General features: G+C 39.9%; 1 protein-coding gene across 2 annotated transcripts in view; it reads right to left on the reverse strand.

Annotated features, from left to right (window-relative positions):
• TMEM131 (transmembrane protein 131) overlaps nt 1-16,082 on the reverse strand; it is a 246,795-nt gene extending 230,713 nt beyond the window's left edge. The window contains exon 1 of one of the 2 annotated variants that reach the window (XM_053586764.1): nt 15,297-16,082. In XM_053586764.1, the coding sequence (XP_053442739.1) occupies nt 15,297-15,483 (187 nt within the window). In that variant the 5' untranslated portion in view covers nt 15,484-16,082. The remainder of the gene's footprint in view (nt 1-15,296) is intronic. The other variant, XM_053586763.1, reaches the window with a different exon arrangement.
• Between the last annotated feature and the right edge of the window lie 2,692 nt (nt 16,083-18,774).

Here is an 18,774-nt window from a genome sequence, read left to right on the forward strand (position 1 = left end):
TGTTCAAGTTTTACCTTAATATTGTAGCAATTCAGTCAGATCTTCAGGCTCCAGGTCCAATTCTATTTCTCTTGCTGTTTTCACCACAACTGTGACTTCCTCTACTAAAGACTTGGACCCCTCAAGGTCACCCATGAGGGTTAGAATCAACTTCCTCCAAACTCCAATTAAGGTTGATATTCTGACCTCCTCACATGAATCACGAATGCCATCTAAAATGAATTATTTCTAGGTTTTCAACCAACTCTGCCCATATCCATCAGCAGAACCATTACAAAAGCAGCCATAGCCTTACAAAATGTGTTTCTTAAATAGTAAGACCTGAAGGTCAAAATTACTCTTTGATCCCTGGGCTGCAGAAAGGATGTTGTGTTGGCAAACATAAAAACAAAATTAATCTCGATGGGAGCAGTGGCTTACACCTGTGATCCCAGCACTCTGGGAGGCTGAGGCAGGTGGACTGCCTGAGCTCAACAGCTCCCTGTCAGAGCAAGAGTGAGATCGTGTCTCTAAAAAAAAATAGCCAGGTGTTGTGGTGGGTGCCTGTAATCCCAGCTACATGGGAGTCTGAGGAAAGAGAATTGCTTGTGCCCAGGAGTATGAGGTTGCTGTGAGCTATGATGCCACAGCACTCTACCGAGGGCGACAAAATGAGACACAGTCTCTTAAAAAACCACCACGACAACAACAACAAAAATTAATCTCCCTACACATCTCCCTCTCTATCAGAGCTCCTCGGTGACCAGGTACATTGTCAATGAGCAGTAATATTCTGAGAGGAATCTTTTTTTTCTGAGCAAGTCTCAACAGTGGGCTTAAAATATTTAGTAACCCAAGCTGTAAACAGATGTGGTGTATTAGCCTCTAACAAGAGTCAGCCAGTCCTTTGAAGCCAGGCATTGATTTCTTTCTACTAATAGTTGTCAAAGCCCTAGATGGCATTTTTCTTTCAATAGAAGGCTTATACACTGAAAATCTGCTGTTGTGTAGACAATTTCATCAATGACCTTAGACTGCTGCAACTTCTATATTAGTACTTATTCTTTCATCCTGTACTTTATACTTAAACTTTATGAACCAACCTCTTTTAACTTTCAACTTTTCTTCTACAGTTTCCTCATGTCTCTCAGTCTTCATAGAATTAAAGAGAGTTAGGGTCTTGCTGCAGATTAGACTTTGGCTTAAGAGAATACTGTGGGTAGTTCGATCTATCCAGAACATTAAAACTTTCTCCTTATCAGCATAACCCTGTTTTGCTTTCTTATCATACATGTGTTTACTGGGATAACAACTGTAATTTCCTTTAAGAACGTTTCCTTTGCATTCACAACCTGGCTGTTTGGTGCAAGAGGCCTAGTTTTCAGATTATCTCAGCTTTTGATAAACCTTCCTCTCTAGGCTTAACCATCACTGGCTTTTGACTTAAACTGAGAGAATGTGGGCTTATTAATTGGTCTAATTTCAATACTATTGTGTGTCAAGTAATAGGGACGCCCAAGGAGGGGGGAAGAGTTGGGAATGGCATCAGCAGAGCAGTGAAAACAAACCCAACACTTCCGAAGTTAGCAGTGTCACATAGGTGTGGTTGTTGGCATCCCAAAACAATTACGATAGTAACATGAAAAATCACACATCATTCTAACAGATATAATAATGATGAAAAGCATGAAGTATTACAAGAATTACCAAAATGTAACACAGCGACATGAAATAAAGCACATGCTGTTGGAAACCACGGTGCCAAGAGACTTGCTCAATGCAAGGTTGCCACTAACCTTCAATTTATAAATAATACAGTAACTGAGAAGCGGGCAAAATGCAATAAAACGAGGTATACCTGTACAACTAAATACCTACTAAAATGGCTAAAATAAAAGAGATTGATCGTATCAAATGTTCACAAAAATATGGGAGAATTCTTGCACACTTCTGATGGGAATATAAAATGGTACAGCCACTTTGGAAAATAGGCTAGCAGTTTCTTAAGTTAAACATACACTCCTATATGATGTATGCATCCCACCCAAGAGAAAATAAAATGTATGTAATGATACATGTATATGTACACAAAGACTTGTACACGAATATGTTCACAGTAGCTTTATTTGTAATAGCCCCAGACTGGAAACAACCCCAAATTTCAACACATGGATGGATAAACAAATCATGGTATATTCATCTAACACAATATTACTCAACACTAAAAACAAACTCCAATACACACAAGTTTGAAGAATCTCCAAGGCACTGTGCTGAATCAAAGAAACCACTCTCAAAACTAGTCTCAAAATTACACGCTGTATGATATCATTTCAAAAAGAAAAAGCTATAGTAATAGAACAGATCAGTGGTTGTCAAAGGTGAGAAATGGATACTCTTTGTCCATTTCTATGTTGGTAAAGCACTGACTGAGTTTGGGGGAGTAATAGAGTCGTTTTCTATCCTGACTGTGCTAGTGATTACACAAATCTATACATGTGTTAAAATTCAAAGAACTTTAAAATTCAGTAAAAAAATCTTTTAGGGCAGCGTACCATATGTACACACACACACACATTCTTTGTACCCTGCTGCTTTCCTTTGTCAATGTATTTAGGAAATTACTAAATAGCAAATTCTAGAGCTCTTTCTCATCTATCTTTATAGATACATTAAAATCCATTATGAGAACGTAACAATTTATTCAACTACATATGAGCAGTTTCCAATTATTTTTCATTTAAAAATAATCATAATGTAAACAACCTTGTATATGTATTTGTGTTGTTAGAAGTACATCTTCAGTGTCAATTCTCCTAGAAATGGGATTGCTAGGTCAGAATTGTAAACATGTATGTACTTTTGTTTTTTTTGTAGAGACACAGTCTCACTTTACCGCCTTCAGTAGAGTGCCATGATGTCACAGGACTCACGGCAACCTCTAGCTCTTGGGCTTCCGCGATTCTCCTGCCTCAGCCTCCCGAGCAGCTGGCACTACAGGCACCTGCCACAACGCCTGGCTATTTATTTTTTGGTTGCAGTTCAGCCGGGGCTGGGTTTGAACCCACCACCCTCTGTATATGGGGCCGGCGCCCTACTCACTGAGCCACAGGCACCACCCACATGTATGTACTTTTGTTAGACACTGTGCCAAATTTCTTTCCATTAAAGTTGTAAAATTTTTGCATTCTCACTAACAAGGCATGAAAACTCATTTTCTCACAGCCTCACCAAAAGCACTATCAAAGCTTTTAAGCTTCTGCCCTTCAACTTCTGCTTTTTCATCTAAGGTTTTTCCCCTTAGATAAAAAAGATATCAATTTTTAATAAAATACAGCTTCCACTTAAAATACACAATGTAAAGTTTTTAGTACTAGGTATATTCACACGGTTGTGTAACATTACCCCAAAGATAAACCCTCATACCCGTTATCAGTTCCTCCCGCACTGCCCCTCCCAGTCCTAGGGAATCACTAATCTACTTTGTCTCTATGATTTACCTAATCTGGATGTTTCACATAAATCTCTTTTGTGGTCCTATATGGCCTTTTGAGTTTGTTCATTTCTCATAATGTTTTTAAGGTTCACCTATGTTGTACCAGGCATCAGTACATCACTCCTTTTTGTGGCTGAATCATTTTCTATTTAATTTACATTCATCAGTCAAACATTACAGTTTTTTCCACTTTTTGGCTATTATGAATAATTCTACTATGAATGTTTCTACACAAGTTTTAACGTGCAAGTTTTTATGTTTTTATTTCTTTGGGGTATATACCAAGGAGTACAACTGCCAGGTCTTCTGATACCTCCACATTGAAAATTTTGAGGAACTCCCAACTACTAATTATTTCCCAAAGCATCACACCATCTGATGTTCTCAACAGTAACATATGACATTCCAATGCCTTCACATTGTTGAAAACACCTGTCGTCATCTATTATTTGGGTTACAGTCATACTAGTGGGTGTAAAGTGGTATCTGATTCTGGTTTTCATTTGTATATCTTATTTTGGAAAAAAATGACTATTCCTATCCCTTGTCCATTTTGTAACTCAGCTGTTTTTGAGTTATAAGAATTCTTTATATATTCTACATACATGTCCCTTATCAAGGGTACATGATCTGCAAAAATTTTCTCCCTTTCTTACAGGCCCTTTGAAACACAAACTTTTAAAACTTTGATATTTAATTTTCCTTTTGTTTATGATTTTTGGTACCACATCTATCAAAGGAGCTCATTAAAAACTCAATGTTTGTAGTAAGCTGAATAATGGCTCCCCAAGATGTCCATGTTCTAATCCTTATATAGCAAAAGAAATTTGGCAGACGTAATTAATGATTTTGTGATGGGGAGCTTTAGCCTGGATCATCCAGACGGGCCAAATATAATCACACTCAGAACAACAGAAGGCAATATGAAGACGGGAGCAAAATGCTGGAATTAAGCAATAGGGAGATGTGATGGGAGGAAGAGGCCATGAACCAAGGAAATGTCTAGAAGCCAAGAAAGAAAACTAAACAGATTGTCCCCTGAATCCTGCAGAGAGAGCACAGCCTTACCAAGACCTTGAATTTAGACTTCTGCCCTCCGGAACTGTTAAGAGAATAAATTTATGTTGTTTTAATCCATTGAACTTGTGGTGATGTGTCACAGGCACAATAAAAAACTAATACAGGGTCGAAGGTTTTTATTAGGGGCTGGTTATGAAGGTATCCTATGCGGTGGCTCATGCCTGTAATCCTAGCACTCTGGGAGGTCGAGATGGGTGGACTGCTTGAGCTAAGGAGTTCGAGACCAGCCTGAGCAATAGTGAGACCCTCATCTCTAAAAACAGCTGGGCACTGTGGCAGGCATCTGTTGCCCCAGTTACTCAGGAGACTGAGGCAAGAGGATCTCTTGAGGCCAAGAGTCTGAGGTTGGTGTGAACAATGATGCCATGGCACTCTACCCAGGGTGACAGAGTCTCTGTCTAAATAAATAAATAAATCCAGACTTCCAAAAGAAAAAATTTTTAACATAAGCTACATATACTTAGGTCTATTGCTGAAATTTTTATTCTATTACATTAATCTATTTACATACCAGTACCATACTTATTCCAATCATACCAATTATATAATAATTCAAGAGCATGAATTAATAACTGCTTAGCTAGTCACCCCTCATAACTTTTTTCCAGCATTTTCTCAGCATTCCTGTGTGTTTATTTTTCCATGTAAACTTTAACATCAACCTTTCTAACGCCATAAAAAGTTTTGTTGGTCTTTTTAAAAATATCAAGTTAACTGAGGGAAAACTGATAATCTGTTTGAGTTCTATAAAGGAATACCTAAGGCTGAGTAATTTATAAAGAAAAAAGCTTATTTGGTTCACAGTTCTGTAGGCTGTACAAGAATGGTGCCAGCATGTGTTTCTGATGTGAGGGATTTGGGCTCCTCCAGTCCAGGAGGAAGCCCCACAGAGGTGGGACGCAGGGTGGCCTTAAGAAATTTGTGGATGGCTGGGCATGGTGTAATCCCAGCACTCTGGGAGGCCGAGGTGGGTGGATCTCTTGAGCTCAGTTTGAGACCAGCTTGAGCAAGAGTGAGACCCCCATCTCTAAAAATAGCCAGGCATGGTGGCTAGCATGTGTAGTCCCAGCTACCTGGGAGAATAAGCCAAGAGAATCACTTGAGCCCAAGACTCTGAGGCTGCTGTGAGCTGTGACACCAAGCCCTCTACGGAGTGTGACAAAGTGAGACTCTCTCCAAAAAAGAAAGAAAGAAAGAAATCTGTGGCCTTCCTGGTCCTTAAAATGGGCTTGTGAATGAATCAAAATTTTACATTACAAATCCTTTTATTAAAAGGGGTGCAGCAGAGAAAGATAAAGCTTTTCTCGCCTCCTTTGGTGCTTAGAGAGAACAATCTTGAAATCAGAGGGCTACAGGTTTCCCACCTGTAGCATGAGAACCCACTTGTGCAGATCACATGGTGAGGGAGGAACTAAGAGAGCAAGAGAAGGAAGGTGCCAGGTTCTTTTTAAGCAACCAACTCCACGGGGGAACTAACAGAGTCTTCCCCTCTGCATCCAGGGAAGGCATTCATCTATTTGTGAGAGATCCACCCTCATGACCCAAACACCTTCCACTCCCCACCTCCAACACTGGGGATCAAATTTCAACTTGCAGAGGTTTGGAGGGTCAAATATCCAAACTATAGCAACTGACATCTTTATTATAAAATTGAGTTTTCCTATCCCAACACAAGGAATGTCCTTCTACTATTCAAATCTATCACTCCTTCCTTTAAGAATGTTTCAAAGTTTACCTCAGATTCTGAACATTTCTTTATTTTACTCTTAAAACTATTTTTTGTTTTTGCTGTTACTACTACTGATAGCTTTTCCAATGTCTAAAATAGTGCAAAAAACTTTTTAAAGAGTTTTGGTTTAAAAAAAAAAAAAGCTCAACATAAAACATACTCATCAACTAGACGTCGCAGGGGTCCTCAAACTTTTTAAACAGGGGGCCAATTCACTGTCCCTCGGACCATTGGAGGGCTGGACTGTAATTTAAAAAAAAAAAAAAAAACTATGAACAAATCTATGCACACTGCACATATCTTATTTTGAAGTAAAAAAACAAAACGGGAACAAATACAATCACACCACCTCGTGTGGCCAGAGAAAAGAGATACGATTTAATTCACTGAGAGCTCACTGGAGTTGAGTCATAAGAACTGAAATCCAAACAGCCAAAATCGATAGCTTAAAGTAAAAAAAGAAAACAGATAATTTCATTAGATAAAATGTAATATCCATCTCTGATAATTCTTCAACTAAAACTCTTAAAAATATGAGAAATTTCGCATTTATCAAGAACATCTAACTTCAATCAATTACCACAATCATATTTCATAATAAAACAATAAGGTATTTTCCCCTCAAAGACTGGAAAAAAACAAGGATGGCTGCTTTTTTTTTTTTTTTTTGTAGAGACAGAATCTCACTGTACCGCCCTCGGGTAGAGTGCCATGACGTCACACAGCTCACAGCAACTCTAACTCTTGGGCTTACACAATTCTCTTGCCTCAGCCTCCCAAGCAGCTGGGACTACAGGTGCCCACCCACCACAACGCCCGGCTATTTTTTCTGTTGCAGTTTGGCCAGGGCTGGGTTTGAACCCGCCACCCTCGGCTTATGGGGCTGGCGCCCTACTCACTGGGCCACAGGCGCCACCCGGATGACTGCTTTCTTATTCCAACATTGTTCTAAAGCACTGGCGAAGAAACAATACACACAAACATACACATTACTAACAGACTGAATGACTAGGTAGTTAATCATTTTGGACTTATAAAAATAGCAATTTCATACAGTTCAACTTAATACATACGTATACACATAGAAGACAGACAGTGAAATAGAAAACATTACAAAGATGTCAACGAATCCCAAATTTATTTGACATTTTAAAGCAATTATAATCAAAAAGCAAACAGGAATTTTAAATTTTCTTCACAAAATGATTTAGGTTCTATAGGGAATAAAAACAAGAAAGACAAGAAAATGCTTTTAGAAAAAGAATAGGAAGAGTGGTGGCCTGCCAGGCCAGATAATAAAATGTACAAATAAGTTATATTACTTAAAATAAACTTAAGAAATACACACATATATCTCTATGAGGAGGGAAAACATCAAGAAACAGATCCAAGTATATAACAGAACTTAAACAAAATGGAAATGTATATAATTCAATGAGTAGTGTTAAGGCCAACTGAATAACCACTTAAGAACAAAGAGATTCCCTACCTGATGCCAATAGACTGAATAATAAGACATTTGCATTTAAAAATAGAAGAATGGAGATAAAATATTGGCAAATAAATAATCGTTATGCACAGGGCTTTTAAGGCATGACACCAAAAGCAAAGGCAACAAAAGCAAAAATGGACAAATCTAACTATATCAAACAAAAGCTTTGCTCAAAAAATATGATTAACAGTAAAATGGGAAAGCATATTTGCAAATCATCTAATAAGGGGGCTAATATCTAGAATACATAAAGAATTCCTACAATTCAACAACAACACAGCAAAAAACAACCTGATTAAACCTGGGCAAAGGACTTGAATACACATTTTTCCAAAGAAGATACACAAATACCCAAGAAGTATATGTAAAGATTACTAGTCATTAGAGAAATGCATATCAAAAACCCCATGAGATGTCACCTCACACACATTAGGACAGTCACCATCAAAAAAACAAAACAGAAAATAACAAGTGTAGGCAAAAGTAGAAACCTTGTACATTGTTGGTGGGACTGTAAATGGTGTGACCACTATGGAAAACTGTGTCGGAGCTGCTCAAGAAATTAAAAATAGAACTACCATATGATCTGAAAATCCCTCTTCTGGGTATACATTCGAAAGAATTGACAGCAAGGTCTTAAAGAGATAATTACGCATCCAACTTGACATTATTCACAACAGCCAGAAACTGGAAGCAAGCCAAGTATCCACACATCAATGAATGGATAAACAAAATGTAGTATATACACATAATGGAGTATTATTCAACCTTAAAATGGAAGGAAATCCTGTCACATATACTACAACATGGATGAACCTGGCACATATTGTGTTAAGTAAAATAAGCAAGTTGCAAAAAGACAAATCCTCCATGATTCCACTTATACACAGTGTCTAAAGTGGTCAAATTTTTTCACACAGAAAGTAGAATGGTGGTTACCAGGGCTGGGAGTGGGGTGGGGGGACAGAGAAATGAGAAGTTGTTGTTTGATGGATATAGAGTTTCAGTTTTACAAGATGAAAAAATTCTAGAATCTGTTGCACAACAATGTGAATATACTTGACAGTACTGAACTGTACACTTAAAAATGGGTAAGGCCCAGGCCCAATTGCTCACGCCTGTAATCCTAGCACTTTGGGAGGCAGAGGCAGAAGGATGTCTTGAGGCCAGGAGTTTAAGACCAGCCTGAGGAACGTAGCGAGACCCCATCTCTATAAAAACAGAAAAACTAACTGGGTGGTTGGCAGGTATCTGCAGTCCCAGCTACTCAGGAGGTGGAGGCAGGAAGATTGCTTGAGCCCAAGAGCTTGGAAGTTGCAGTGAGCTATGGGACAGCACCACTGCACTCTAGCCCAGGCAAGAAAGCAAGGTCAAGTCTACAAAAAAAAAAAAAAAAAAAGATGGTAAATTTTGTTGTTTTTCAACAATTAAATATTTTAATAATAAATAATAACAAATAAAGAATGCAGGTTTCACACCCTATCATGACAGGCCATGTCAAGGATTCTCTTAAACCTTACACATTTTTCGACATGTTTACATGGATGGAGCTGGCACATATTCTTCTTAGCAAAGTGTCTCAAGAATGGAAGAAAAAGTGTCCAATGTACTCAGCCCTACTAGGAAACAAATTTATAGCTTTCTTACGTAAGCCATAACCTAATTATAGCCCAAGAAGAAGGGGAACGGGGAAAGGGAGAGGAGGGGAGGGAGAAGGAAAGGTGGAGGGAGGGTAATTGGTGGGACCACACCTAAGGTGCATCTTAGGAGGGTACATGTGAAATTTACCAGGTGTGAAATATAAATGTCTTAACACAGTAAGAAAATGTTGTGAAGGCTACGTTAACCAGTTTGATGAAAATATTTCAAATTGTATATAAAACCAGCACATTGTACTCCATGATTGCATTAATGTACACAGCTATGATGTGGCTCAAAGGAGTAGGGCGCTGGTCCCATATGCCAGAGTTGGTGGGTTCAAACCTAGCCCCAGCCAAAAACTGAAAAAATAAATAAATTTAAAAAAAAAAGAAAGAAAGAAAAACCCTTACACATTTTTCACATCTCTGCCCTAAGTGTTAGGCAACAAAACTTGCAACAAAATTAATCAAGCAAAGAGCAAAGGCTTTCTAGAAACTTTCCACCTGTGGTTTTAAAGTAAACACATGGGAATGAAAGAAAAATAGGTTAGTACTACAGATGAAGCTAATGACCACCTAAAAGAACAAAGCACAGGAAATGAAGTTCTGGAGTCCTTGGACCTCTACCAGAGGTCTGAAAGTGATTTCCTCTGTCAAAAGCAAATGCCACTCCTAGTACTTGGATTACCTCCAGTTCCTTTTAATCCAGGGCCAGGTTCTGAGAATATTCCACACGTTCTAGATTAATTCACACCAATCTAGAGCTGAAGAGTATCAATCGAAAGCAGTAGTACTTAATGTAAGAAATACAATCAAGTATCAAATCTTCAAGAACAAAATCACTGGCTTCTGAAAACTTAATGTTTCTTTCCCTGGATTTTCCACTCATCAGTTTCCTTGGTTTCCTTTTAAGAAATTTCATGATCCAGAATAACCTATGATTATTTTATTTGCTAACAAGTCCACAGGAAATGGTATGTTAGTTTATGGCTGTTAAAAAGGGAGGGGGAAAAAAGAAACAAACAAAAACTGTGCAAGTGCACTTCACTTGAATGTTTAATACAGTATATGTGACCACCTCCACAAACCAGATGTGTAGGACTAGTTCTTTATGTTGACCACCTCCATAGACTGACCAGTTTGTTATGGTCCCTTGGGTTCTATGGTACATTGCTCAAATAAGCAAATCTGTTCTTTTCCCAGTTGGTACACAATGTGACAAAAATCTACTTCCCAAAGTATTTATTCAGGATTACATGGGGACAGAGGGCTTGGGATGTGATCCTGGCTCCACCACTTACCAGTTGTTGTCTTGGGTATGTTACTTAACCTCTTGATGCCTCAGGTCATGATCCAAGACTATTGATTTAGACAATTACATGTAACTCATTTTAGTCAAAAGAAAAAGCAAGACATCAGCAAGAAAAAAGTGGTGCCACTGAATGTACTGTTATAGCAGACTTCCTAATGACACCTGCACCTGAGCTGAGAGTTGTTCCTACACTCCTAACTCTCAACCCAGGTCCCAAGTCTGAAAAGGAGAATATATTTTATCTTTATGTAAACTTTCATTCAAAATCAAATGACTGCTATGTACATACTGCAGATGTTGACAGAGGTTCTGGCCTACAGAAATTCCAGTCTGGGTAAAGAATGACACCAATCAAGTCATTTAAGTAGCTAAATAAGCAGTACAAAATTAAGCATTAAAATGAATGATAAATGAGGAACAAAGACACTGCAGATTCATTGGGGCATGAAAGAGTGAACAGAAATGTGGAAAGGTGGGAGGTGAGAGCCTACTTCAGTGCCCTAGGCTGGAGGCCGTGGGAGAGCTGACCAAGGGGGGTGAAACAGGCATCGATGCCACCTGCTGAATGTACAGTTTCCATTTGGATGTACAGTGTGTGTGCCAGCAGCTAGACACACACAGAGAGGAAGACATCCAATGGGCCACTGGAGATCAGTGACTGACAACTAGGGCATAACGATGACTGGGAAGTACAAAGTCACAGAAACTAAAACAGTGCCCAATGCTGCTTCCAACAGATAGTAAGAAAACAATCAGCGATAGAACAGCAAAAAAAGAACATCTAAAATATCAAGCATCCAGCAACGATGTAATTTTCTTCCAAGCGTAGTTTGGCTTATCCGTAATAAAATAAATGATTTTATAACTACTCCCAAAGCTAACCTTTTGGTCTAGAAAGGACTAGAAAGAGGAGGGAAATGGTCATTAGCAAGATGAAGAGAGGACACACTTTTTCCAATTACAGTCCTCCAGTGCTCCTGAAAGTACCAAACCGCTTTTAGTAAAAACAAGCAAAAAAAAAGTTGATTAGTGAGGCACTTAAGTAATGTTCTAGGCCCTAAATTAAAAGGTACCCAGCTCTGCTCTCTTAAGAAAATCACTTTCTAAAATACTTTTACATTATAAATTAGTACTTTGGTTAAGAAAAGTAAATAACACTCCTAATCAATTCTATCACCTTTAGACAAATCACCATTAGGTTTCTTATCTCTTTTTTTTCTGGCCTTTAGTCCTAAGTACTTTGTTCAAATCCTTCGTAGATAAAATACTTTTGTGTGATGCTTCTGCACTTATGTCACAAATGTAACTTAAAATTTTGTGCATGAACAATAGTACATTGGCAAAAACTTTTTTAAAATTTTACCCTGCCATTTAATTTTCAATTAATAATACATGTGACATTGAAATTTAAATTGTCATGGATTAAAACAATTATATTCCAAAAATTATCCAATTTATATTAACTAGATATATAAACTGTAGCTTCTCATTTATAATAAATTAAAAGGCACCACACTTTCCAAAAATCCGTTTCAAAATGAAACAATATTATGTAATATTTGATTTTTTAAAAAAGCTCTTATTAGTCATAATGAATTTTTAATTAAAAATACTAAAAATTATACATTTACTATATACACATGTATTTTCACTATTTTTAAAATATATTTTCACTAAACCCACATATTTTTACTATTCTCAATATCTAGATCTTAGCCTCAAGAAAAAGCTTGCTACCAATCCAGAACAAGCTAGTTATTTGTAGTAACTACAGTTACTCTATCTCTGGCAATTCTTTTTTTCAAAATCCTTATAAACTTTGTATTACAGCTTCAAAGGTCCCTCTCTTCTGGACTAAAGATAACATAACTTCGGGCGGCGCCTGTGGCTCAAGGAGTAGGGCACCGGTCCCATATGCCGGAGGTGGTGGGTTCAAACCCAGCCCTGGCCAAAAAACCAAAAAAAAAAAGATAACATAACTTCATGGATCAGTTAAGATAAACGTTAAGATATAGAAATGTTAAGATGTATAGGATGTTAAGACACAGAATGGCTTATATTTAATTCAAAACAACCTCTACTCCAAACATAAAAAACTGCAGTAGACAATCTATTTCTGCCAATTTGCTTCAGGAGACAGTTTCATTTTGTTTTGAAGATTTTTTTTGGTGGAATTCTACTGTAATGCAGGCAGGAGAAATATATAAACATACAAAATACCTAGAGAACCATCATTAAAACTTAAGGTAAATCTTAACTTTGAAAATTTAAACATATATTTAAACATATGTTTATATTACTGAGGCACAAAAAATCTTCAGAGTATAAATAAATAAACTGAACTCAGCTATCTTCAGACTTGCTGAAAAAACTTATCGGTACCTTTTTGGGGCAAATGTTTTATTTGTGCCACATCAGATGCGAAACTCATAGTGTCACAATCACGTAAGAAAATCAAATGTATGTCTCTTACTTACTCAAAAACAATACTAGAATTTGTTCCCAAGATTTAAGACAGGCCATTTCTGGAGATACCTTCATGGAATATTTGATTAGAACCAGATCTGTTTATGATGGGCGGAAGTAAAATTACCATCAATATCTTCAACAACTCTGCACATACCAATTGTTCATACAGATACAGTATGGGTCACAAAGGATATCTGATTCAGGTAGGACCACTGGCTGATTTAACCACAACTCCTCATACATATTTAACATCCTGGCAGGTATTCTGTCTGCCTAGCCTTAAGCACATTTATGGATATTAAAGGAGGGCACTAAAATTTATAAACTATAAAAATGGAAAATTAGCAAATATACTTTACGCTTATAGCCCTCAAATACTATGTTTACTTAACTTTGCCCAGAGTAAAGTTTTATTAGCATATAAACTAGCTTTTGGAAAAATAAGCGGCAGTAGAAAGATAATATAAACTTAATCCCTTACTAGACTTAATCATTATTTCACTTCCCTGTGCTAATGGTGCATGAAGATAATCATACACTCAAACAAAGGCTAAGTGTCTACTGTGTTTCTAGGACTGTACAGGTAAGCAAAGGAATAGAAAAGCAAGGACATAATACCCACCACAGTCTTCTTGAAGCTCAAAGAGATAAACCCATTAAATTGCTACATGATTTTGCGTTACTGATTACCCACTACATGCCAAAATACTGGACACCATGGCCACACAAAAGAACACTCAACTCACTGCAGCTCTGTAACCAATGATGAACCATGGCAACCTCAACCCTGACTAACATTAAAGCAGCAATATTTTATTCTGTAAATAATATTGCCTCTGTCAATGAAATCCTTCCTACAGATGGCAATTCTCTGAGTAATTTCCACTGTGACAACTCAGACTAAGGTTGCTTAAAGAATTAAATGAGGGAATGTAATGTTTTCAACAAAAATAAATAAACTGAAGCACATTTGTACTTTAACACTAATTTCGTGTGCATGTGCTGTTACCTTCAACAGCAATAAAAGTCAAGTGACTTTATTCATAGAGTAGAATATCAACTCTAAGTTTACCTGGCAAGAAATTATTTTCTTGTACCGGTAATTTACCGTGCAATGGAAGCTCAACTACTAAGTTTAGCTTAGGTTTTTCCTTTGTTGTTAAACTATTCACTTTTAGTGAATTCTTCATGAAAGCTTTGTGATCACTCACATTTCCCAAAAACAACTGTGCAGAGAAAATCACACGGATTTGGTCTTCAAAATTACAAAAACACTTTTTCACCCTTTCAAAACACCAGTGTTGCAGCCGTACAATACTAACGAGAGTTTTTTCAACAGGGGCTAGCCTTAACTGTAAATTATAGATAAAGGTTTGCAAGCTAGCAACTTGACATTTGTTTTTCAAGTCTTGCACATCAAAGATAAAGGCATCGAAATACGTGAGTATCTTCAAATAAGTAAGACATGTAAACAGGCTTTCAACAGCTTACTACAGAGCTAAATGGAATAGTATTCAGGGCTAGTATAAACTAAACATCAATACTGCACAGCGATATTGAAGAAGGAAGCTAAAGAAACAAGACTCCCCTTGAAGAAATGTTTCAACAAATTCAAAGTATAATGTGAGAAGCTGTTTTGAAGACTTCCCACTAGTTTCGCTATTTTTACTAGGACATTTTAAAGTGAGCTCTATCCGCACACCATTATTAAAACCGCGAACAAAAAGTGTCCTAAATTTACCGATTAGCAACACTAGAACTAATTTACCGATTTTAGCAACACTAAAAATATGCCTCTCCTACTACATAGCGGGCCAAGTGACAAGAACATACAACCCAAGAAGTTTTGAAATGGCAATGACAGGAGACCAAGAGGAAGGAATCACAGAGAATAAGAGAAACTCCGTGCGGCGGATGCCGCGAGTTACCAGCCTAGCTGCAAGTTCTCGGCTCGGACCAGACAAGACCAACCAACTTCGCTCTGGCGCCCCAACCCGAGCCCTTCCTCCCAGTCGCAGCCCAGCAGCGGCCTCCGCCAGAGCACGGTGACAGCTCGGCCATGGGGCCGGGCCCGGGGATGCTGGCCGGCTGACACCCACCTTCCTTCTCGGCCCGCGCCGCAGCCACTACGAGGGTCATTACCAGGTGCAGCGCTCCCAAGAGGCCGGCGGCCGCGCTCCGCGAGCCCCCGCTGCGGCCGCCCGCGGGCTCCAGCCCAACCCCGGCAGACGTGGAGGCGGCGGCGGTGGCGGCTCCTGCTGCTCCTCCTCCTGCCCGCTTCCCCATGCTTGCCGGCCGGGGGCCACCGCGCTCGAGATCCGGCGCAGCCCTTGTCGGCGAGGCGGCCACAGCGCGGGAGCCGTGGTCTGGGCTCTGGCCGCGGTGCCGGGGGCGAGAGCGGTTCCGAGCCCAGGCCTCGGGCTCTTGGCGTGGGTCTGGGTCCGTGCTTGCGTGTGAGCAAGTGTGTCAGTCACGGCCTCGGCATCGCCTACGAGGAGTCGGAGCGGAGAAGCCGCGGGTCAAGCACGGCGGGCGGCCATACTGGAAACGGGCACGGGCCGCGGACTCAGAGCGCCGGCCTGCGAGGGGCGGGGCGCAGCTCTGGACACCGCCCCCGCCGTGCCGACACCTGGGCGGCCCGCCGGTCAGCCTGCCAGTCCCGGAGTCCGTGGGCCTCAACCCCTCGTTCTGTTCTCGGAGACCTACGGTTTCACTGGCCAGAAGGGACCAGGGCAACACAATCTCAACCCGTCACCGCTGCCCGGCGGGGGAGGAGGGAGGCAGGCCCAGGCCCGGTCGCCAGGACTAATGATGGCCGCTCACGCTTCGCGGAGGCCGTGACGGTGTCACGTGTGAAGGGGCGTCCACGCCGCGCAGCCGCTGTGGTACGTGGGCGGGGCAGGGGCGGGGTTGCCGGGTGCTCGGATTCTCAGCTTCTCATTCGACGTCGAGCCAGATCTGGGTGGTGTGTACTGCAATGCTGGAGCCTTCCAAGGCCCTGACTGTGCATCTGGATTGCGAGGCGAAGAGCAAAAGATTCATTCTGTGACACCTCTGCCTCTCAGCCGCTTTGACGTCGAAAATACCCCCGGCCTGATTCAGTTCCTGGTAGGGCTTCCTTGAGGACGGGGAGCCGGTAGTATTCTTACCCTCCAAAACGTAGTGTCCTAGAGGCACTAAATAAAATCCTCGTGTCCTTGGTTGGCTTGTGCCCACTTTGCCAGAGGGAAATTTCTTGCGTGCGCAGAACGCAGCAGTGCCCTGGAACAGAGAAGAGAGACGACTCTTTAGGAAAATACCCAGTGGCGGTGCTGGTTTTTCTCTGTCTTGGAATGATTCTTAAGACGTTTCCACATACATATTTCCCTCAGTACCCTAACCAAACTTTCTTCCACGAAGCCATCTCAGGCCTCTTGGATGCCCTTTTCATTGGAGGTTGAGGTTCTTGGTGTGAGTGGCCATTCTCGCCAAGATTTATTTTAATGTCTTTAAGGGCATTCCTCTTTATTCATCTTACCAACTTTCCCTCATCTCCTAGCCCAGAGCCATTTTATTTTGCTCAGCTGTATTTGTTAAGTGAGTCAGTATTTTCATAAGGCCGAGTCTAACCATAATACATCTTAGAACAAACTAGATAAGAAAATAAGGTTTCAGAAAGTCTTACTGAAGGAAATTAAAGTGCTAACCTATGCAGATTTTGTCAAGCAAGCACTTACATTTATTTATAAATTAATATATTTGAAAGCTTTGATTTTTTTAAAGCAATTTTATTAGTGTTAAAATTGAGTAACCAAATTTTGTTCTTGATGTAATGAAATAGGAATAATTATTATCTCTAAGTTGGGTTTTGGAACGTGCCTAAGGCAAGAGATTTCTGGAAGGCCTTTAACTCACTGAAGAAGTGAAGCCCAAGAGTATGTTACTGAATACCTACACAAAATCAAAGCTTAATCTCCAATGTGCCAGCACTGGGAGTCAGTAGCCCTTCCCCCATTGCAGGGTTCAAGGCAAACAAGCCTTTCCAACTGTGAAACACTGAGGTTCACTTACCCCAGAATCAACCATATCCCCTCGTTAGCCTAAGGTTCAAGAACCCCATGGGAAATAACTTATGTCTATAATTGGAGCTGAGACATATAGAGACATGTTTGATCAGAGGTAGATCTCCCATAAAGCTAATGAGGTATAAGCTATGGGGCCCCTCTCTTGCACAAGTTCCTTCCAGGGCCCTCTACGTAATTATGTATTTATTGGCTAGTATTCTTATTCTTAAAGGGGCCCTCCCAATACTTGGATAAGCTTGTAAGGCCCACCATACCTGAACCCTCCCTTGTGTCTGATGGACATTAGGAGCAGGAGAGGTGGTGATGGAACTTTATTCCTAGGAAAGGACAATTAGACCACTGGGAATATAATAGTAAAATAAGTCTTGCTAACTGTGTTCTGAAGATGGAGAGAACTCATACCTCCCTACCCCCCACACTTATGTGCCTTAAGAAGGAGAGAGCTATGAGTTAAAACAGAACTGTCACACCAAGGACCCTCATGCAGCTCTGATTAGTTGTGAACTTCCCTTTCTTCCCTTTTGGAAAATAGGAAGACCTGGGCTCTGGTAGGGGGAAGCTATTAGCTGGCAAAATTAGGAAAAACCTGCTAAATCAATAGTTCTCAGAGTATCATCTCAGACCAGCATTATCACCTGGAAATGTGTTAGAAGTACAGAATTAGGAGACCACTTCCCAGACCTGTGGAATCAGGAACCCCAGATTGAGGTCCCAGCAATCTGTGATTTGACAAGCCATCCAGGTGATTCTTATGCAGGCTCAAGAATGAAGACTACTGCACTAAATTTATATATGCCAGGAACTACAAAATGTTGGGATTCTTTATTTCCTTTTCACTTTGTGCTCTACCCAAACTAGTAAATTACCAATGGAGGCAGAATTCAGTTATAAGGGACTCAGATAAATCTTGGGTTAAATCCAAGTCTTAACATTATTAACTATTATGATGCTGGGAAAATTACTTAACTTTTCTGTCCTCAGTTTCCTCATCTGTAAAATAGGAATATAGTAACAAATAAATTTGGGGAGATTAAGCAAAATATTTTGATAAAGCATATAGACTGGCACATAGCAGGAGAATGTGAAAAGCATTAACTTTTTTCAAAACACCACATTAGGCACAAGGATCACTAATCCATTTATACCCCCACTTCATTCCACAAAATATTTAGAGACTATAACAAGAATACTTTCATTATACTCAGTGTACATATGAATTAAAATTTGAGACCAACAGGGGAAAAAATTGTTGGTATTTCCAGGGCCCTGTCTCACTTGCTCCATTGGTGAATGCACAAGGTATCCTGCTTTCAACACCATCTCTACGGTTTCAAATGCCAGCTGTATGTCACAAGCCAGACTTTACTGTCTCTTTTGCTGTTCCCACTCAGGTGTCTAACAGATATCTTAAACTCACATGAACTTCTAATCTTCCTCCCTCAATCTGCTCCACCCACAGCCTTTTTCCTATCTCCAGGGCAACTCCAACCATCCAGTTGCACAGACCAAAAAC

This window comes from Nycticebus coucang, chromosome 4 (assembly GCF_027406575.1).
Source record: "Nycticebus coucang isolate mNycCou1 chromosome 4, mNycCou1.pri, whole genome shotgun sequence".
Taxonomy (NCBI): Eukaryota; Metazoa; Chordata; class Mammalia; order Primates; family Lorisidae; genus Nycticebus; species Nycticebus coucang.